Source organism: Cynocephalus volans, chromosome 1, assembly GCF_027409185.1.
Source record: "Cynocephalus volans isolate mCynVol1 chromosome 1, mCynVol1.pri, whole genome shotgun sequence".
Taxonomy (NCBI): domain Eukaryota; kingdom Metazoa; phylum Chordata; class Mammalia; order Dermoptera; family Cynocephalidae; genus Cynocephalus; species Cynocephalus volans.
This window is the reverse complement of record NC_084460.1, coordinates 124,514,329-124,537,260: the sequence shown is the minus strand read 5'-3', so window position 1 is coordinate 124,537,260 and position 22,932 is coordinate 124,514,329. Positions and strand designations below refer to the sequence as shown.

At 34.6% G+C, this 22,932-nt stretch overlaps 1 protein-coding gene across 4 annotated transcripts in view; it reads right to left on the bottom strand.

Moving 5' to 3' along the window:
- RABL3 (RAB, member of RAS oncogene family like 3) overlaps positions 1 to 22,932 on the bottom strand; it is a 36,330-nt gene that overhangs the window by 7,528 nt on the left and 5,870 nt on the right. For all 4 annotated transcript variants that reach the window (XM_063105836.1, XM_063105844.1, XM_063105850.1 and 1 more), the window contains exons 3-5: positions 11,758 to 11,887; positions 7,947 to 8,061; positions 1,341 to 1,491 (exon numbers count right to left, since the gene is read on the bottom strand). In XM_063105836.1, coding sequence (XP_062961906.1) covers positions 1,341 to 1,491; positions 7,947 to 8,061; positions 11,758 to 11,887 — 396 coding nt within the window. The remainder of the gene's footprint in view (positions 1 to 1,340; positions 1,492 to 7,946; positions 8,062 to 11,757; positions 11,888 to 22,932) is intronic.

Sequence of the window (22,932 nt, the reverse complement as noted above, 5' to 3'; positions counted from 1 at the left end):
TTAGTTATGATTTGCCTTACTTGACAACTGGCGCATAGTTGTGTAGCTTTACAACTGGCCTATGTCAGCAGGAATCTGACATTAGCCTTAGCTTTACAGTGGTAGCTGAGGAAAAAAAGGCACCCTCCACTGCAAAGCAGAATGTAAAAAAACAATGGAATGGCAGACAGAAGCTGACTCTTGTGGGGTTAGAGGGGTTGAATCAAGCAGTGCTCACGAATGTTGATTCAAACTAAGGGCATCAGAATCACCTGAGTTATTTGTGAAAATTAGAGTTCTCGTCCTCCTACCAGATCTTATGAATTAAAAGCTCCAGTTGTGGGATAGTTATTCAAAAATTTTCATAGGTACTGTCAGTAATATAAATATGCAGTCAGGTTTGGGTGACAGTTGGTATAGATAATTTCTATGAGTTCTTTCAGCTCCAGAATTCTAAGGGTTACTTGAAGAATAATTAAGTGGAAAACAGGCTTAACTATAGAGCACAGGCTCTGGAGTCTGAGTGCCTTATTTGACCTGTGTAACCTTGGCCTAGCTGCTTCTCTGTTTCTTGCCTTCATCTTTAAAATGGCAATAATAATAGTACCTACCTTATAGGGTTGATGGGAGATAAAGTATGTACAGCATTAGAACAGTGTCCAGCACATAAGTGCTCAGTAAATGCTGGTCATTAGTATTACTAAACTACCACTATACATCTGGAATGCCAGTGCGCTGAATATGTTACAGAAATCCCACTTATGAACAATGACATATAACCATGACCAAAGCTGCTGGCCAGGATCCTTCTCTGGGTAATGCTAACTGGTTTATCTGAGAACTGTTTTTTAGCACCCAGTTCTAACTGAGCTAGCTATCTCAGGAAAGGACTCAATTCTCTATACATGCATAAATTTATATAAATTAGTCCTTATGAGGCACTCCTACCTTACAGTTTGTAATTTTCTCATCTTATCTGGTTGCCATTTAAGGTAAATTTTATAGTTTAAGAATCTAAGAGGCTTTTCTAAAGCAAGAATAATCAAGGTATAGTGTCACCTTAATTATTTTGGTTTTGGAGTGATTTTTAACAATCTTCTCAATAAAAAGCTCATGATTTTACATTATTCATATAATAAAGTTTGAACATTCCAAGAGATTAGCATAAAAGGCCATAGTGATTGTGCCCATCTGACAGCCTAGATATGGTGATTCCAATCTCGACTACATTTTGGCCTAGAAGCCAAATAGCCTGACTTCAAGTATAAGCCTTCTTTTACTAGAATATATGACTTGAACGTGAGTCTTTGGTTTTGCCTTTACCTGATAATAATACAAACACGCATTACGAAAATACACACCAAATTAATCTCTTCTGCATTGAAATCCTCAGCCAGGAAAGCAGTCCTAGTTAAAACTTCATGGCGCTTGGTATCATGAATCTGGTCCAGTTTAGTCCCTATTACCAACAGTGGGATCTGGTTATCAGCAAACTGTTCCCGATCATAATCCCTGTAATAAATAATCATGAAGAGATGAACAGAATTTACCTTTCCGATACAGATGTGTAGTATTTAAATACAACTAGCTTAAACTATTTTACTGATAATTGATTCCTGCTTACCCATCACCTATCAATTTACTTTTCTCCCAATTTCTTCCATCTACTTGTTCATTTACCAATCCATCATCATCTGTCGAGTTCCAAGTATTCATCTAACTACTCAAAATGTGCTCCCACTTGTTTTTATAGACTACTTGAACAACTAAGTGCCCACCAGGTATACCATAACCAATTGATTTGACTTCTCCCAACGCTCTGTCTTCTAAGGTTAACAGCTCAGAAATTTTTCTAGAAGCAGAAAGTGGATTTAAACCCAAGAGTATTCAAGCCTTGTGCCAAAAGGGAAAATGGCAAGCATTTGGGTACATTTTGGGATATTCATAAGCTCTATCTCTACCATACACATTCCAGGTGTCTATGAATAGGAAAGAAAAATAGATCATTTCAGGAAAACAAGAAATAGGGAAGCTGAAGACTAGAATAAGTGAAATAGTGATATTACAGCCTAAGGAAAGATGAATTAAACAAATGGAAATGGAAAGAAATAGCTGAAATGCAAAATGAATAGTAAAAGGAAAGAATTTAATACCAAATAGTTATTTGTCCTGCCATGGGAGACAGAGGATAGGCAATAAGAATCACTTAGGGTTAGCAGCTTTGGATTACTAGCTATTACAATCCATTTTTTCTGTATTGATCCAAAGGATAGAGTGGTGATGTAAATGATACCTCTCATTACTGAAAAGAACATACAGCCCATTATTGTTGAACTAATTTAAATTCTGTTCACATATTAGAAATAAAACAATTTTAGATTTCTGACACGTTATATGCTCAATTTCCAGCAGTCAGCAAAATCTGGTTATGAACAATTTATGACAGTAAATCAATACTGCATAATCCAATCAATACAACGCATTCAAGCGCAGCTTTTTTTCTTCCTTTGACAGTACTTTTCTTTCTCTGAGCAATTTAAATCAGGGCAAAAAGCAAAGTTACTAAATCTTTATGCCCTTCACTATCTTACAGAGGGTCAGCTACTATTCAGCTGTGGAACACAACTGTTTTGAACTATATAACCTCCCATCTCATAAAAATATTATTATTCTATTTATTGCATCAAAGCCAATAATAGCTTGAGTTCAAGGCCTTTGATTCTTCTTACCAATATCAATCCTGATTTAGGAGACAAGATCCGAAACTGAAGTTTGCTTAATTAGAGAATAAAGTTTTGAGTGTGTCCTCCTTTAGGACTGTTTTCCTTTTCCTATATTCACTAATTCTGTCTCACATACAAATTTTTGTATATATTCTACCAAATAACATCTCTGATATACATACATCTCTGTCACTTACAGTCTTGCACAATCTTTTGCACATTAACATATATAAAGCACACATATATGGTTTGTTCTCTTATTTTTTCAAATTTCCTTTTTCTCACTTTCATAAAATCTTACATCCAATTTGAAATTTGATCTTAAATATATTTTTTATTTTTAAACCACTGGATGAAAAACTGATGGGGAAATTTTATCATGAATGGATAAGGCTGATAACTCCTTAGTATCACAGAGAGACAGACAACAAGGTATCATATTATACGCACAATAACATTTTGGAAAAACAAGAACAAAAAACACTGCATCTTTCCACTATATATAACTACTATTTTAGAGAAGATTTAGGATTCAGAGAAACAAATTTAAAAGACACTACAGGAATACAATCAACAAAATACAGAATATAGGAAACTGTACAGGACAAATAAGCCATCTTCATCCACAGATAAACTGTTAAGGGATTAAAAAAAAAAAGGAGCAAGAACCTAAGATGAAAAGAAATTTAAGAAACCATATACACACAATGAGTGGACCTTATTTAGATACTGTTTTGAACAAGTCAACTGTAACATTTATGAGACAATTGGGGAAATTAAAATCATATTTGATTATCAAAGAATTATTGTTAAATTTTTAAGTGTTATAATTATGTTGGTTATGTTAAAAACTCCTAACCCTTTAAAGTTACACACTGAAGTACATGGGGGTATACAATATATATTCTTTGCACCTTGACTTTTTTTTAAACCCAACAATTTATCTTCTGTATATATCTGTATGTCCTGTGTACTAACATAGAGATGTATATAGATATATAATAAAGATCTTCCTGATTCTTTTTAAAAGAGTTGAATTGCTATTCCAGTAGGTAGATATACCATTATTTTCAACACATCTGTTGCAGGACACTAGGGTAGTTTCCAAATCTTTTGCTATTACAAATAATGTACTAGTGAAGCACCAATGTTTAATATATTTGTAGGTTCATCAATAGTATCAAAATGAAGCTGTAGGGTTGTATCAGTCCATTTCCGTTGCTTATAACTAAAATACCTGACACTGGGTAATTTATAAAGAAACAAAATTTATTTCTTACAGTTTTGGAGAAGTCCAAAGTCCAGTGAACACATCTCGTGGGGGCCTTCTTCTGTGTGGGAACTCTCTAGAACAATGCAGGGTATCACATGGCAAGAAAATGGCCTGATCAAGAGTGAGTTAACCTTCTCACTTGCTCTCATTATGAAGCCATCAGAACCATGCCGTCCTTGACCACATATTAAACCATCAACCCATTACTCCATGAATAAATCAATCCATTCACTAGGGTGTGTCCTTGGAATTTATTCAACTCTTAAAGGCCCCACCTTTCAAATACCATAATTAGATTTCCCACTCTCTTAACACTGTTATAATGGGAGTCAAGTTTCTAACACATGAACTTTTGGGGGAATACATTTAACCCACAGCGAGGGTCAAAATGCAAGCATATCTAAAATTTTTACTGCCACCTTGAATTCTTTGACACCAATGCAGATTTCTTTCTGATATGAATATAGTGTCTCCTAATCCTAAACTTCAGAATAAATTTCTTGACTAATAATAATTCTAGTAGAAAATGAAAAAAAGCTACATCAATGAAGAAAGGAAATGATATAGGAAACAGGAAATATCAACGAGGCTTTGAAATACAGGTTTTAAATTAGAAGTGTTTATCCTTTAGTAGGTCTTCCAGGAATTCACATGTACACACTTAAATTTATACTACATTTAGGTTTAACATAACAATTAGACCTCCACACAGAAAGCAGTCTTTCAAAGACTTTCTTCAGTCAAAATGGGAAATGGAGTTATGTTCTGGGTAAGATGCAATAAGCAAACTCTACCCTATCTTTCCCCCTGAATGCAACTATAAAACCTGGATGGGATTCATGAAGCAAGTGTCTGAAGACTCTGAAAAGTTAACAGTAGTAGGCACATTAAGGAAGAAGACCTGAGTTTGAAGTACTATTGAACCACTGAGTTTATGATCTTTTTCCTTCCATATCCCCTGAGTGAATGAAACTTACCTGAGAGTGGATATTAAGTGAACCCCTATAGTCTGATGCATGGAACAGGAAAGGAGACTCCTAATGCTTGGAGAGCATGTGGAAATCCAACATTTTTTTCCTTCTCTCATAAGCCAGCCCCTTAGCAATTTCATGGTGGTTGTGGCAAAGGCTATAAACACAAGGGGATTGCTCAGACACATAGAGGAAGGGAAGTTTTTCTAATTGGTAAAACTGTAATCCCAAGAGAGTGGGGCCAACTCCCATTGCTTTTATTCTTTTCTTTGTCCTTCTGCCACTTGGCTCTGGACATGGGTGCAGTTGTGCAAGTGCATGACAGAGTGGATTACAAAAACCCCAGTTTTTTGGCATGGAAACCAAAAAGAGAGCCCCAGCAAACTGCAAAGTATGGGGGAGAGTGTAGAGAGGGTGGAGTTTGAGAAAGCAACACCATAAAGTATTTCATTAACCCTCGGGCTCATTCTCAAAGCTGTGCATGCATGAATCTCATCCTAATCAACATACCAAAGATGCTGAGAACTGATACAACAGAGAGACTAACACCCAGGTCACATACTGATTGCTGGGTTGTGTGTAAATATGAAATAAATAAAATCATACAAAGTGTTCTTAGACCGTAATGAAATTAAACTAGAAATAATAAAAAAAGGTAACAGGAAAATCTCCAAATACTTGGAAACAAAACATTTCTAAATAATCCATAGGGAAATCTCAAGAAATCTTAAAAAATATTTTGAATTAAATGAAAATGAAAATAGATAAAAATCTGTGGGATGCAGCTAAAGCAGTGCCTAGAAGGAAGTTTATAGCATTAAATGCTTCTATGAGCAAAGAAGAAAGGTCTCCAGTCAGAATCAAAGGTTCTACCTTAAGAAACTATAGAGACAACAAAATAAACCCAAAGCAAGTAGAAGGAAGGAAACAACAAAAGAAGTCTATTAAATTGCATACAGAAAAACAGTGGAGAAAAATCAATGACACCAAAAGCTGCTTCTTTGAAAAGATCAGTAAAAGTGATAAACCTCTAGCAAGTTTGATTAAAAAAACAGAGAAGACACAAATTTCCAAAATCAGAAATGAAAAAGAGGATATCACTATAGATTGTGAAGATATGAAAAGGAGCATAAACGAATATTATAAAGAACTCTACTCACACAAATTCAGTAAGTTAAATGAAATTAATGAATTCCTCAAAAACCACAAACTACCAAAACTCATGAGATGACATAGATAAGAACTTCAATAGTCTTATAATTATTTCAAAAATTGAATTTGTAGTTAAAAACCTTTCAAGTAAGATCTCTCCAGGGCCGGATGGTCTCACTGGTAAATTCTACCAAACGCTCAAAGAAGAAATAACACCAAGTATACACAATATCTTCCAGAAAACAGAAGATGGACACTTGTAACTCATTTTATGAGGCTAACATTATCCTCACACCAAAACCAGTCAGAGTGTAAGAACAGAAACCACATACCATTATCTCTTATGAACACAGACAAAAATCCTCAAGAAAATATTAGCAAATCAAATCCAGTAACATATAAAAGGAATACTATATCATGACCAAGGTATGGAAGGATGGTTCAATATTTGAAAAAATCAATAAATGTAGTCTACCAAACTAACAGTCTAAAGAAGAAATCCACATGTCCATATCAATTTGATGCAAAAAAGCTTCTGACAAAATTTAACATATGTTCATGATAAAACTATCAGCAAATTAGGGATAGAAGGAAATTTTCTCAACCTTATAAATGATAGCAACCAATACCTTACAGCTGACATCACACTTAATGGTGAAAAGACTGCTTTCCCCCTAAGATCAAGAACAAGACAAAGATATTCTCTCTCATCACTATTTAGTATCATAATAGAAGTCATAACCAGTGCAATAAGATAAGAAGATAAAAGGCATATAGATTGAAAAGGAGGAAATAAACCTGTGTATGTAAAACATCCTAAGAATTCTTCTATAAAACTCTGGTCACAGGATACAAGGTCAGCACTCAAAATTGGTAGTATTCCTTTATACCAGCAGTGAAAAATTTGAAACCGGAGTTTAAAAAATACCATTTGTAATAGCTTCAAAAAAATTAAATATTTTGGTATAAATCTAACAAAACATGCATAGGATTTGTGTGCTGAAAACTACAAAATGCTGATGAAGAAAAAATAAAAAAGATCTAAATAAATGGAGAGAAATACTGTGTTTGTGAATTAAAAGACGCAACAAAAAATGTCAATTCTTCCCAATTTCATCTATAGGTTAAGGCAATTCCAATCAAAATCCGAGCAGGATTTTTGTTGATATAGCAAGCTATTCTCAAATTTATATGGAAAGGCAAATTAACTAGAATAGCTAAACAATTTTTGGAAAGAATAAAGTAGAAGGGATCACACTGCCTAATTTTAAGACTTACTATCATGTGACTATAATTAAGACATAGTACTGGTGAAGGGACAGGCACATCGATCAATTGTACAGAATTAGAGTCCAGATATACACCCATACAAATATGAACTGATTTTGGTAAAGGAGCAAAAACAATTCAATGGAGAAAGGACAATCTTTTCAACAAATGGTGTTGGGACAACTGAGAACATTCATGTGCAGAAATTGAAATCAATCAAAATCTCACATCTTATCCAAAACTAACTTAAAACAGATCATAGATCTAAATGTAAACCTAAAACTATAAAACTTGTAGAAGAAACACAGGAGAAAACCTGCATGATCTGGGATTAGGCAAAAAGTTCTTAGATACGATATCAAAAGTATGATCCATAAAAGAAAAAAATGTGAAATTATACTTTATCAAAATGGAAACTATTTCTCTGTGAAAGACTGTTAAGCAAATGAAAAGATAAACTATAGACTGGGAGAAAATATTTGCAAGTCAAACATCTTACAAAGTGTTATTTTGGAGAGTATGCATTCCTGTGATTGCTTTTAACATTTCAAACCAGTTGTGAAGTAATATTGGGCTTACCCATTTGTCACCAAGACTCCTGTTGGCACCAAATCCCTGTTGAGAGCTTCCAATGACCATCGATACAAGTTTTGGGATGACTTCTTATTTGTTAAGTCGTGTACTAAAATAATACCTAAAATAATCAGAGAAAATAATGTCAATACCGTAACTATTCCTCTTTATTTCACAATGGGCAAAGTGAAGCTTAGTAAGTACAAGCATTAGATTAGTTAAAAAATCTAGCATTCTAGTATAACTAACAAAACTAGATACAATTATTCTAAAATTTTCTTTACAAATACTTACAAATAATTATAAAACTTTCTTTTTCAGTTATACAAATTTTTTTTAATTCTAAGGGACTGGCAAGATGTCTTTAACCTTTTGGAATATCTTTCCTTATTCTTTATTCAACACCTCCTGAGTGCCTACTCTATGCCTGGTCCTAGTTACAGAACCACCTTATCAATCAAGAGAATCAAAACTACTTCAAGTATATAAGAAATTATACTCATGCAAAAAGTTAGTTGTTTCTGCACTGTACTTAGTACTACCATAGACATTAGTATATACATATATTACTTATTCTCATTAAAAATAATATTAAGTAATAAAAATTTATTAAACTGATATTTATTTAATTAGATGCAATTGCTATTCTTTAGCTGACAAAATAATGTCCTGTAGATCATTTGGGCCTAATCGACTGAAACATCTAATTTTCTAGTTCTTTGAATTAATGGTTAGCCATGTAAGCTTGCTACCTACAAGAGATTTAGTTAATAGAGTAAAAGAAAATATGCCAATAGAAGAGAGTAGGAAAAGATAGTCAAGAAGCATGAAGAGTAGAAAATAAATGAACTTTTGAGAAACTGAGAAAAATAAGATACAATGAAGCTCAGAACTACAATTAAAAACAGAATCAATTAAGATCCTAGATAAAAAGGCAAGGCAGGCTATTATAGTAAGATACAGACAAAAGAGAAAAAGCTTTAATGCTTAGTAGAATTTAGGATATCATCTTACGGTCAAAAGACTATAGGTTTTTAAACTCCAAACCCTTCCCTGTGTTACCCAGGTTCTACTGTGAAAAGAGGATATGAAGCTGATGATTCCTCTATCTTCAAGATGTAGGATACATCAATTTGATAAAGAAGGGCAGAAGACATAGAATTAATTGGCTTCTATAGTTTTTACAGCCATCTGTGTAACTAAGGTGCTTACGCAAGCTATAGTTGACTTGGTCCAGCCAGCTCAGATAAACCTGTACCTCTCCTGGCATCTAGAACAAATAGAAGTCTGACACTTGCCCCCATACACAACCGCACTCACTCTACCTTCCTCAATGAGGGGTTCTAATAGGCATCAAGGGTATAGATTAAAAAAAGGAATAAGAGCTCCCATTAAAGAACATAGCTAATATTTATTCAGTACTTATATGTTAGATATTGTGCTTTACATGTGTTATCTAATTTTTAGAATAGTCCTATGAGGTAATAATTACTATTACCTTCATTATGCACATGAGGAAACTGAGGCTCAAAGAGGGGAAGCAACTTGCCCTAAGTCACAAGGTTAAGTGGGGTATCCAGAATTTGCACTCTGGTAATCTATCAGTAAAAGATTGGGAGAAAGCAGAATAAAATCTCATTTTAGGGCAAAAAAGTGGCAGATATTTTCTCTCTTCCCTATTTCTCAGGTACAAATATTACAACACTATGGGTGAGACTTTGGGTTGGGGGATTGAAAGGACTACAAAGGCCTAGGTTAGCTATTAGATGGATAGGGAGGAGTTTATCTTTTGAGGATCTCTAAGTAAGGCTTTTGAGTTTTTAAGGGCATTCGAGCACTGTTTTCCCTTATTCTTCCTCTTTCATTTGGGTGAGATTTCTTGCTTTGTAGAATATGAGCTAGAAGAGCCAAGGTAGGGCCTGAATGAAAGGAGTCAGGGTGACAGCTGATGAGAATATGTGACTGTTCTAATCTCAGGGACAGAAGTAATGACACTTTTTAGGTTTCCTTCTGAGATTACCAGCCTAGCTCATCAGAGTAAGAAGAAGGTAGGGTATTGAGGGAAGAAAGTTATTGCTAAGAATAAAGACTGTGCATTTGAATGGAGTAATCCTTTTATCTGTTTCTTAGGAACTAAAGACGGTAGATGGAATGAAGAAACTTGAGTGTTTGTATCAGGAGAAATTTCCAGAGCTAGGGTGAAAGAATGCAGAAATACGTTTTTCAATAAACAACAGGGACTTTTTTTTTTTTTTTAAATTTAAGAAACTATATCTCAGTCTTAGCTGAAAAACTAACAGAGGATACATATAATTCTTTCTATAGTATTAAAGGAAGAGACAAATCACTAATGAATAATAGGTATAGAAGAGATAATCAAATAAATATGGATTGAGATGACTGAACTTTTTCAGCACTTACAAATTTGCAACTCAGAATTCCATAGTTTCTAGGTTTGAATGGCCTTTATCTGTATTATTTATATATAATTTTTATCCTACTTCTGTCTCAAAGATATCTATATTATATATATATATATCCAAACTTCTGTGTGCCAGATCAGATTGATATCTACTTTTACAATTCATTTGTCTGATACAAGTTTACCACTTGACTCTATCTAAACTAGGTTTCATTTCCTTCTCTCCTTTTTTCTGAGAAGTCACCTCACACTATACCAGTTTTATCTTACTGTTTTTCTCATTTATATACATTTTATTAATACATGCCATTATCATGTACTTTCTTGCATGATGATGGCATATATTAATGTTATCATCTTATAACTGTGTTTTATTTATGAATGTTTTGTGTCTTCAATTAGACTGTGACATTTTCAGATAGAATTCTGAGCTAAATGGGACATGGGTCTGAATAACACAACTCATCCTTTATTCTATAGTATGTATCCAATGGCAAGAACCTTCTGTATTTGTTTTTTGTGGTATCTCCAACACCTAATGATATAGGAAGACACTGAAAGAGGAACATAAGGAATTAAGATATCAAATGAATGCAATGTGATAAACCTAATATTGAATGAGATCTAATCATAGCATAAATGAGGTCCCATTAATGGCTATGCATTTACCAGAGGGAAGAAGTGAAATACCAGATCTTTTGGTATGTTAATCAAAGACAAGTTGAAATGCTATTTCACAGCTAATAAAAAGGTTATAAAAATGAATTCAAAAAAAAAGAAAAAATAAAGTCTATAGGCAGATCACAGGTGTAAGTGGTTTAGTCTCTTGACACAGTATAGGCACTCTATGAATTGCAATTATGTTCTCTATTACACACCTCCATCTGGAGGTCTGCTTCAGGTATTTGAATATCTATAATGGGATGAAATTTCTCCACTCTTAAAAACACTCTTAGACAGCTCTTTATAACTACATAGAACTCTTTCTAAGGAGCAGATGAAAGAAATCCCTGTATCTCTGTGCCATCTGGTTTAAGACTATGAAACTCCTATGGTCCTACTGTACTTACTCAACTGAGTGGAGAAACAGCACTCCCAGGGGACAGTGTTCTGAAAGTTCCATGTTTTATGTCAAGTACCCAAAATACAATTTATTTTTCAATATTTAATTTATGACAATAATATAAAAGAAACACTTAGAAAAAGCTGATGTTTAGTATTTTGAATTACATGGTTTGAATATAGAAACACACACTGGAATGTTACATGCAGATTTAATTCAAGAGTTGTGAGTATTATTAGATTAAGATGAGCGTGGCATGCCACATCATTCTACATCTGATGATCTATACTCCTAAACCATTAATATATGGTAGAAATAAAAAAATGCTTTACCATTTACAGAGTTGTAGAATACTGCTCTTGTGCTTTTCACACTGCTGGCACTGCCCACAGAGCCTCCAACATCCCATAATTCTATATAGCAGGTCTTCTCTTCTGGAGTTCCTTCTTTGTAGTCATGAATCTAACAAATCAACCAATTAAAATAATTATTATAGCTACTAAGCAAACTGGTAAGCACTCTCATTCTAGTTGAAAGCATTGGACATTCTATGTCAATATCTCACTCTCTGACACTCTCATCACCTCCTCCTATTTTTCAAGCTTACTCTCTTTAACACTGCAATTCTAATAATCTTTGACCCCAGAAGACCATATAGATAATTGATCCTAACATCTTTCACAGGTTCCCCTTCTACTTCCAAAGCCACACATCCTTCCCAAGCATGAATTCCATGATCCATCATTACAATCACTCCTTTGCTCCCCTATCACGCTGTATTCATCTGACAAAATTCCAACGTGGTTATGTCCACCTTTTCCCCTATTTCATATCTACAACCCAGCTAGCTGAATGTGAAGCTCAGAAAAATACATTGGATTCATTTTAAATTTAAGTGTACCTCTGGAGCTGTCTTCAGTCAGTTCCATACTCCATTTACCCTTTTTTTCTACCAGATAACTATTTCGTACTTTCTCTTCTTTTACAAACTTCCAATTTTTCTTCCCCATCCTCAATCACAGTTAATAAGCTTTCTTCCTAGGACAGAAGCAATTAGAAAAAAACTTCTACAACCTGCTCTTCCCATATCTATCCACCTGCATCTGTGCCCATATAATCTGCTTTCCCTCCTGCTATTGTCTTAGGCTGTCTGTGTCCCTAGGCTAAATTTTCCTCTTGTGTGTGAGATCCTACTCAAAGTCTTACTCAAAGACGTAGTTCTTATTCAAAGATGTAGTTCCACCAGTTCTCCCCCTCTCTCCTTTTTATCATAATTTTTTCCTCTGTTGGATAATTCTCACCAGCATACAAACATGCTATAATTTCCTCCATCTTAAAAAATTAACCTTCTTGTGACCTCCTGTCCTCCTCCAGTCATCATGCCACTTCTCTGTTCCTTTTCACAGCAAAAGCACTCCAAAGAGCTGTCTATTGTCCACTCTAATTCTTTTCTTCATATTCTCTTTTGAACTTATTTCTATCAAACTTTTGCCCCAATTACCCCACTGAACTATTCCTTGTCAAGATCACCAATGACCTTCACATTGCTAACTCCAAAGGTCAATTAACAGTTTTCATCTTACTCCACCATTAGACACAACTAATCACTCCTTGTGCCTTGCAATACTTTCTTCACTTAGCTTCTAGACTATGACACTTTCCTGGTTTTCTTCCCACCTCACTGACTAGTCCTTTTCAGTCTTCATTTTGATTCTCCATATCTCTCTGTCCTCTCATTGTTGGCGTGTCCCAAGGCTTAGTTCTTCAGTCTTTTTTTCTCCTCTATCAACACTTGCTCTTGTGGCAATTTCATCTAATCTTACGATTTTAAATGTCATCATTATTTTGATGAATTCCAAATTTGTATCCATCCTGGAAACTTCAGACTACCATATCCACCAGACTACAATTTGGATGTCTACTACTGACCTCAAATTTAACATATCCAAAAATAATTTCCTGATCTTCCTCCTAAACCTTTCCTTCTTCTAGTTTTCTCTGTCAGTAAAGCTCAAATCCATCCTTCCAGTTACTTGGACCAAAAACTTGAGAGTGATCTTTGACTCCTTTCATACTGCACATCTGATTTGTTAGAAAATCCTGTTGCTCTGACCTTAAAAATATATCCAAAATATGTTCATTTCTCACCATCTCCACTACTACCACCCAGGTCATAGCCTCTATCTAACACCTTGCCTCTATTAATGTAATGTTCTCCTAACTGGTCTCCTTACTAGAGAAATCCTCCCCACCCCTGTTTGTTTTCCACACAGTTGCTAGAGTAGTCCTTTAAAAATGCAAGTTATAGGGCCGGCCCCCTGGCTCACTCGGGAGAGTGCTGCGCTGGTAGTGCCGAGGCTGCGGGTTCGGATCTTATATAGGGATGGCTGGTGCGCTCACTGGCTGAGCGTGGTGCAGACCACACCATGCTGAGGGTTGCGATCCCCTTACCGGTCAGGAAAAAAAAAAATGCAAGTTATATCATATCATCTTTCTGCTCAAAACCCTCCAAAGACTTTCTCACTCATAGTAAACTTCAAAGTCTCTCTCTTTCTCATGGTCTAGGCTCTAGAAGCATTTGTTGCCTATACTACCTAACTATTCAGAAACAAATTCTGATATATGGCAACCAGATTAAAGTTTAGTGATATACATCACAATCTTCCAGAATTTTTTTTTTTTTTTTTTAAGAAATATACATGCCAGACTTACTGAATCAGGACCTTTGGGGATAAATCCTAGGCATGCATATTTTGAACAATTCTCCAAATGATTCTGTTGTAACCCCCTAGTTAAGAACTGCTAATTTTACAGAATGGAACTATTTGGGTATCAGGAGGCCTAGATTATACCCCTTTATTGTCATTGATCATCCCTGATATCCTTCAGCCTCAGTTTCTTTGCCTTTAAAAGGAAGGAGTTGTATTAAGCAATTTCTAATGTATCTACTGGCTTTGAAATAATAACAATAATAACAATAATAAAGATAGTTCAGTAGTTAAAATAGATGTTATAAAATGCACTAAAACTCACATACTATATTCAGCAGACTGCTTTACACTTTTACTTACTCATAATATTTTTGTCCAAGCCCTTTTGGCTAAGGAGAAGTTTAAGTAAATATGGTACTCTACAGACAGCCACACTGACATTAAGAAGACTGATAACAAAGACAACAGGATAGAAAAATGAGAATAGCAGAGTGGTCGGGGACCATTTTGGATAATGGAAATTACTCCTGTATCTGCAATAAAGGGTATCACTATTGTGCTATATGGCATAAATAACTGATAATATGGGATCATACCAAGTCATCAATAAAAAGGTTAAACTACATGAGTTCTGCTTAAGAAAGCAGAGAAATGTATATTATATTTTAGCAAGATTTCTAAGTAAAACAATTGAAACAAACAATACAAGGTGTTATAAGGAGTAAGTTCCCTGTTATGAAAAAACGTAGCCACTTCAGCAAAGCTTTCCTGACCCTGCCTTCCCTCACTGACCCAAACCAACCAGGAAGGGTTAGACACTCCTCGTATTTGCTTCCATAACACCCTGTACACCTCTATCATTTTGCTAAGCACACCGTCTTATTTATCTGCCAATATCTCTATCAGACCCTCAGCATAAGGGCAGAGACCATGTATTATTCATCTTTGTAGCCTTAGAAAATAGCATAATATTAGATATCTAGCATATATTAGATATCTGGATATGTCTGTTAAATAAATGAATAAATTTAGGATATCTCATCCTCCAAGGTTTTATTATATTCAGTTTATCGTTTTACTAAATTCCAGTGCTTCTCACGTACAGTTCTGAGAACAAACTAAATGAAAACCAATAGGAAATTTGTTAAAAAATACAGACCATCCTTGAAGCTTCTAGGATAGGGCCCAAAAGTCTGTACTTTTTTAAAAGCTCTCTACATGATTTTGATATATAGCTAAGTTTGGAAACCATTAGAGTATACCACTTTCTCTGAAACTATTTCAAATGTCTAATGTTGTCTCCTCTAAAAAACTACAACTTCTCTGAGAATAACCACCATGTAATACAATTCCTAGGTAGTATGATCTCTTAACCTTGCAATGTATCAAGTCTGTTAGCCAGCACCTTTCCAGCTGTGCCAACTCCCAAGCCAGACTGACCCACTCATCTATACTCTTCTCCACCACAAAATACATTCCCTAATCAAATCTTTTCATGCTTCCTTCTAAAATTAGAAGAGGTTTGCTCCCTCCTTTGCAACTTGCTCAATTAATACTAGCTAAATTTAAATTAATTCACATAGAATAAGTCCTAAGGACTTTAAACCAGTAACTTAATGCTTGCAGCTATGATATTATATCCTTTACATGGGTGAGTAATGTCCAAGGGAAAGCTTGATATTATAACAAGTATTGCTCTTAACACAATAAGTGGTGCCTTGGTCCTACACTAAAAGCCCAGCATGATGGGGAGATAATGCCAAACTATAAGAAGTGTGTTTTATATTTAAATCAGGTCATTAAGGACCTAATAATTAAAGTCATTACAGACCTTGCAGCTATACAAGGAGGATTTTCTTAATAGGAAGCAACAGTACACGCTGATCATCAAATGGGAAAAGGAAACACACTTCTCAATGCTGCTGCCACTTTGGACCTTCTCATTTACTCACTTCTTGACTTTTTACTGGAAACCAAATCAAGACCTACGTGCATAAGGTTTTGTCTCATTTGAAGAATTCATTCACTATTTGTAACTTTTCAAAAGCAGAAACAAATTTAGTAAAGAAAATAAAACACATCAAGAGAGAACACTGGATGTTGTAGATGCCTTTTTGTTTGGTTTAGTATCTGTACCTGCACAAGTACTATTAAAGAGAGAAATGAAGGTAGAAGGTCTTAGGAGACAGTTGAGAGAAAAGAGAGAAGGGTAAAAAAAATCATCTAGGAGAATATACCTATTTATTTCTTCTGTGCCTAATCACATAATTTAGTTTCTGCCACTAATATTCATTGCACTTTCAAAGGTCAGAACTGACTTCGTCATCACTAAATCCAACGTTTGTTTCTTTTTTATTTTTTTCTCTCTCATCCTTCTATCTCTACAGTATTTTCACATAAAAAATCAATCCCTCCTTCATGAAATTCTTTGCTCTCGTGGTAGTTCATCATCTTGGCTATCTTCCTACCTCTTTGGTCAATCTTTCTCTGTCTGATCCCTTTCACCACCAACTCTCTAAATATACCTACCTCAAGGATCTCCCTCTTCACTTTCTAAACTTTTTCTTTTAAAAACCCCATCAGCCCTCAGTTCAGGATTATCCCCATACAGATGATTCCAACTCAGAATTCTCTCTTGAACTTCAGCACTTCATTTCCAAATGCTTTCTGGACAGCTTCAGTTGGACAGCTCACAGATACCTTCCTTCACCATGTCTAGAACTGAACTTATTATCATTTCTTTCTCTTTTATCTATAATACCCTTCTTGGGGAATAATCCATCTGCCCAGTTACCCAGGCAACCCATTCAAACCTTAACATCTAGTATAATTTTACATCCTTAACATACACCTCACTTTCTCTCCTGAACTGCTATAATACTTATTTTCTATAACTGTGTTGTCCCAGAGAACTTTCTGCAATGATATAAATGTACAATATAGTAACCACTAGCAGCATGTGACTACTGAGCAGTTGAAATATGGATCGTCCAACTGAGGAACTAAAATTCTAATGTTAGTAAATTTTAATTTAAATTGCTACATGAAGCTGGTGGTTACTGTATTAAACAGCACTGGAACACTTTTTTCTTAATACCATCCTGGAACAAGAGGCTGTAAAGAGTAGTGATCAAGAGCACAGGCTCTTAAAACAGACTGTGTGGGTTTGAATCCCAACTCCATCACTTACTAGCAACGTGATCTTGGACAAGTCATATAACACCTCTGTGCTTCAACTCCTTCATGTGTCAAATAAGAATACTAATAGCAACTACCTTGCAAGGCTGTTGTGGGAATGAAATGAACAGATATGTAAATGGGTGCCTAGCCAAAGTAAGCACCAAAATGTGTTAGTTATCATCATTAATGTCATTTTAAAGATAATTTATATATAAACATTTTCTCACCTACTAGATACCACCTCATATTTTTAGCACAGAGACTATGCTTTTTTTCCCTCCCCAGTGCTTGCACATTGTAATGCTGCCCAAAGAGGAATTCAATAAATATTGATTATATGCAATGTGCAATATTAGAGAGTTAAAAATCCCATTAAAATGAACTAGAAATGATAAATCAATTTTCCTTATTTAAAATCTGTGAAAAGATTAAATTCTAAATGTCTTGTTTTCATAATTAAGAGTATCCATGTGTTTATATTGGTCCAATTAGACTTGGGGCAACAAAATTAGAAGACAGGAATGAATGAATAATACAAAATAAAACTTTTCTTCCTTTTCCCTTCAGTTCAGTTATGAGCACCTCTTCACTGAGTACTAATTCCCAAATGTTGATAACTACTGAGTTAACATCAAACTCGTGAGCTTCACCCTGTACTTGAAATTAAACAATCACATTATCACCTTTATTATCTCTATTTTCAGTTGGCTCTTAACAGATTTAAAGTGAGCTAAATGGGGCAACTGTTTCTAAGAGTTTTGTAGAGTCTGTATTCATGGATCTACACTAATTCTGGAAATCCCCTCTCACAGGTTTCAATAACATAGAAACTGTAATTGCAGTATAAAAGCTGCTATGGAAGACAGTGTTTTTCCAAGCTATTTAGATAAAGGCTTTACAAGCTTTAATCATTCTTTCTAGAGGGAAGAACTATTCACTTTATTATAACAATAGTCAAAATGATTTACATGTCTATGACAACTTTCCTTAAGATTATCGGTTAAAAATGCCTCTTAACTTATGTTGTCACTCAAGAAATGCATACTTCTCAAAAATGCAAGACCAGAGATCAATCAGCCCAATACGATGAACAGTAATAAAAGCAAGGTCACTTTCAGTCCCATATTCCCTATTCTTCCATAGTAATGCACTTTGGGTCAGACTATCTTTAAAGGAATCTATTAGTATTACACTCATCCCAGTAAATCAGTCACATTATCTTATGACATTTGTCTTTGACTACCAAAGCCTTTGTTCCAGTCCCCTTTAAGGCAGTTTTATTTCCTTCCCAGGTTCCTTGAAACCATGGGCAGAGTTAAAAAATCTGCAGTCTACAAGGGAATTCCAACTTCACTTTGCCAAAGCAGGGGTTTCCAAAGGGAATTGCTGCTGTTACTTCTTAAACTTGGTCAGAGTCTTAAGAACTAACTAATCTCATGTTGGCCGGCTCTCTGGAACTTGCACAAAAGCATTCCTTGAAGACACAATCAAATCTCTACCCTCACACACAGGGGAATGCTGAGACAAGCTCCTTTTGGAAACTTTGCCACCACCTATACTCAAGACATTTTACATCCCTGTTATCCTCAGTTACCATATATGTTGGGTCTTTAATTGGTCTCTCATAATCTTATCCCCAAATTGCTTTCTGCTTCACCTACCCATCATTCAACCCCCAATTGTTTCCTTTCTCTGAATATTTCCAATTTTCTCCTGGAATCTTACTCCATAGCTACAAAACTCCATTACACCCTATCCTAAACCTCAATATATTAACTAATGCCTGAAGACTCAACTTCTCATTATGCCCTCTCAGATAGATGCTATTCACTCTTCAACATTCTAATTACCTTGAAGTTGAGAAATAGGAAATGCTTTGCTTACCCTCCAAAGCTACTTCCAATACATTATTCCTCTACATTTATATAAAAAACTTGTATTCTTTAGAGGCTCTGGACCATCAGTTAACTCCCCTCCACTCTTGCCTTATTGTTAGTACCTACTAGCTTACTACGAGCATCTGATTCTTAGTCTTGCCTACCTGCTCTAAATCCTGTCATTAACCACTTCTGTATCTACTTGGAAAACCAATTCCATGACCTATCCAGTGTTGCTCAAAGTACTATTCACCTACATCACAATCATCTCAGATGCTTCTTAAAATGTAGATTCCTGGGCAGCATACGTAACTGTGAATCAGAATATCTGGGGGTAAGGCCCAAATATCAAATTAAAAGACTAAGACTGTCAAAATGGTCATCAAAACAAAATTTATTTATATTTTACTTACAAGAGGCATACCATAAATATAGGGACACAGGAAATATAAAAGTTAAAAGACGGAAAAAAGATATACCACACAAACACTAACTAAAAATAAACTGGCTTAAAAAAAATAAGCTGGTTTAACTAATACCATACAAGATAGACTTCAAGACACAATGTATTTATTACCAGACAGCGAGAGGGACTTATCACAATAATAAAATGTTAACTCCTTCAAGAAGTTAAACAATCTTAAATTACTATATACCTAGTAATATAACCTCCAAGTATATAAATAAAAAATAAACAGAATTAAAATGAGAAATAGACAAATCCACACTTATAGAGATTATAACATTCATTTCTTAGCAAATGATGAAACAGCAAAAAAAAAAAAAAAAAAATCAGTAGACGGATTTGAACAAAATAATTAACAAGTTTGAGCTTGACCTAATATATTTAGAACAGTGCATCCAACAACTACAGAATATGAATTCTTTTGAGTGTACATAAAATATTTACCAAAATTGACCATAAAATGGTATATAGAGCAAATCTCAACAAATTTCAGAGGATAAAATCACAGTGTATATTACCTAAGTGCAAAGAAAGTAAGCTAGAAATCAATACTTAAAACAAACACTGTTGAATGTTTGAAAATTAAGAAACACAATTCTAAATAACCCATGATTCAAAGAAGAAACCACAATGGAAACCAGGCAATATTTTGAACTGAATGAAATTGAACAAAATTTCAAGAATACAGCTAAAACTGTGCTTAGACAGGAATTTTGGAGCCTCAGAACTCTAAAAGAAAGCCTGAAAGGAACCAATGAAGCAACTATTCATTTAAAGAAGTTAGAAAAAAGACAGCAAGTTAAACCCAAGGAAGTATGAATATAACATAGATAAAAGCAGAAATCAATGAAATACAAAAAACCCCCACATAATAAAGAAAATCAACAAAGCCAGAAACCGGTCTTTGAGAGACCTCTAACAAGACTGATGAAAAAAATAAAATAAAGGCCACAAATTACCCATACCAGAAACAATAAAAGGGAATAAAGTAATAGTCTTATTGTTCTATTGTCTTATTGAAAGATAATTAGAAGACAGAACACAATTTTTTTTTCATAATTTTCATGAAATGGGCAAATTCTTTCAAAAACATAAATTACAAAAAGTGATGCAAGAAGAAATATAGTCATTTTCATATTTTCTTTAATGTTACTTAAAAACTTCCCACAAAGAAAATCTTAAGTCCAGATGGTTTCAACTATGAATTCTTTAAGATACATAAGGAAAAAATAACACCAATCTTACACAAATTCTTCCAGAGGATACAGAAATAACACTTACCAACTCATTTCATGAGGCTAACATAAGCCTGATACTAAAACCTCACAAGAAGGTTAAAAGAAAGGAAAATGATAAGCTAGTCTTTCTCATCATTTAGATGCAAATATCTGGAAAAAAAAATTAGCAAACTGAATCTAGTGATATATGAAAAGACTACTACATCAAGACCAAGTTGGATTTATTCCAGGATGGCAAGGTTAGTTTAACATTTAAAAATCTGTCTATTTAATTTGCCATAGTAACAGAATAAAGCAGGAAAACCATGATCACCATGAAAAAGCAACTGATAAAATTAGATACTCATTCAAGATACAAACTCTCATTAAAACAGAAATAGAAGGAAACTTCTTTAGTCTAATAAAATGTACCTATGAAAGAAATCCTACAGCAAACACCTTACTTAATGGTATTATACTGAAAATTTCCCATGAGATTGGGAATGGAACAAAGATGCCTGTTATTGCCATTTCTATTCAACATTGTACTGGAGTTTTAGTTGATTCTACTGATGAGACAAAAAAAAAAAAAATACAAACAGTGAAATACCATGAGCAGATTATGTTCTGTATGGGAAAAAGAAAGGGATAGGATAGGAGTAAAAGGGAAGGGCAGAATATTGGACTAAAGTTCAATTTCAACTTCAAATTGTAAAGCAGTAAACCATAACTTTGCATCTATTAAGCTTCTCCTATCTTCCCTATAAACCCTAGGCTAGATAAAGCAGGTATTATTTACCTCTGTTTTGCAGATGATACTACTAAGCCCCAGGGAGGTAAATTGATTAGTCTAAGGTCATTCTTTACGAACCAAAAGGTATTAGACCCAGGAAGTGGGGTTTTAAATCTAAGTGTCTTTTTCAATATGTCATGCTCTTTCACAGAACGGGAGCTAGAAAAGTCAAAAGGGAAATTTTGTCCAGAACTTGATGTTGGGTCTCCCAAATCTAAATAAACTTGTCATTGAACTCATTACTTAAAACTTGTTTTTCGTCCATATCTAAGAATCTAAGAACATGGTAGGCTGAAATGACACAGACACATTAGACAGATTCCCTCCTACTTCAAACTCATAGAAATACTATAAAAACATTTTGAAAGAGAGAGAGAGAGACACACACACACACACACAGAGAGAGAGAGACTGACTAGCTCAAGAGAAAGTCAGGAGGAAAAAAAGGGATATCCCCAGATGACAAAAATGAAGAATGAATTTAAAATCACAGTGAGAAGTAGGCACTGACACAGATTCAGTTATAGCTTCAAGAACTGGTGCCTGAAGTTTTAGTGCCCATCCAGGAACAGCAGACCTGTTTTCCAGCTTTTAAGGCAAGAATATATGTGGGTGAGCAATAAATACTAGACTGTAGTTCCTTTCTTGAAATCTGAATCCTTGATGAGCTGCTCAATTAGTGAAAGAGAGAGCTGTGGAAAAACTCTGTCCCAGGCTCAGGGAAGCAGCAAAAACTTTCTGTCAGGGACCCTGTCAGTGGTAGAGAGAGGTCCATAAGAAATGGAAACCACAGGCCTGTGCTATGTTATTTACATTATCTATGTAAGTAGCATGGGAACTCTGAGCTGAGAAATTACAAGGACCACTGAAATTCCCAGGGCCCTGGCAACAACAGAAATAAAAAGGAGCTGTATAAGGATACTTTCACAACACAGAATACAGGACTTCCACAGGGAGAGGAAAAAAATCCTGCTGAAGTCATGATCATTTTCAAAGAATTACAAAATACACAGAGGGATACATTTCCATGAAGTAGAGTAACATATATAGCAAGTGGGATGTCTACTTCTCCTTCCAGAAAAAATGAAACAATCCAAAAGAAACCATAAAATAAGTATGTTAAAAATGAATTAAAAAAAAATTAGAGACCGTAATAAAAGATCAGAACATTTTGAAAAATTTTAACATTTAAAAAAACAAACAAACAAAAAAAACCAAAAAGAAACATCTGGAAATGAAAAATTATAGTGACTTGAAATGAAA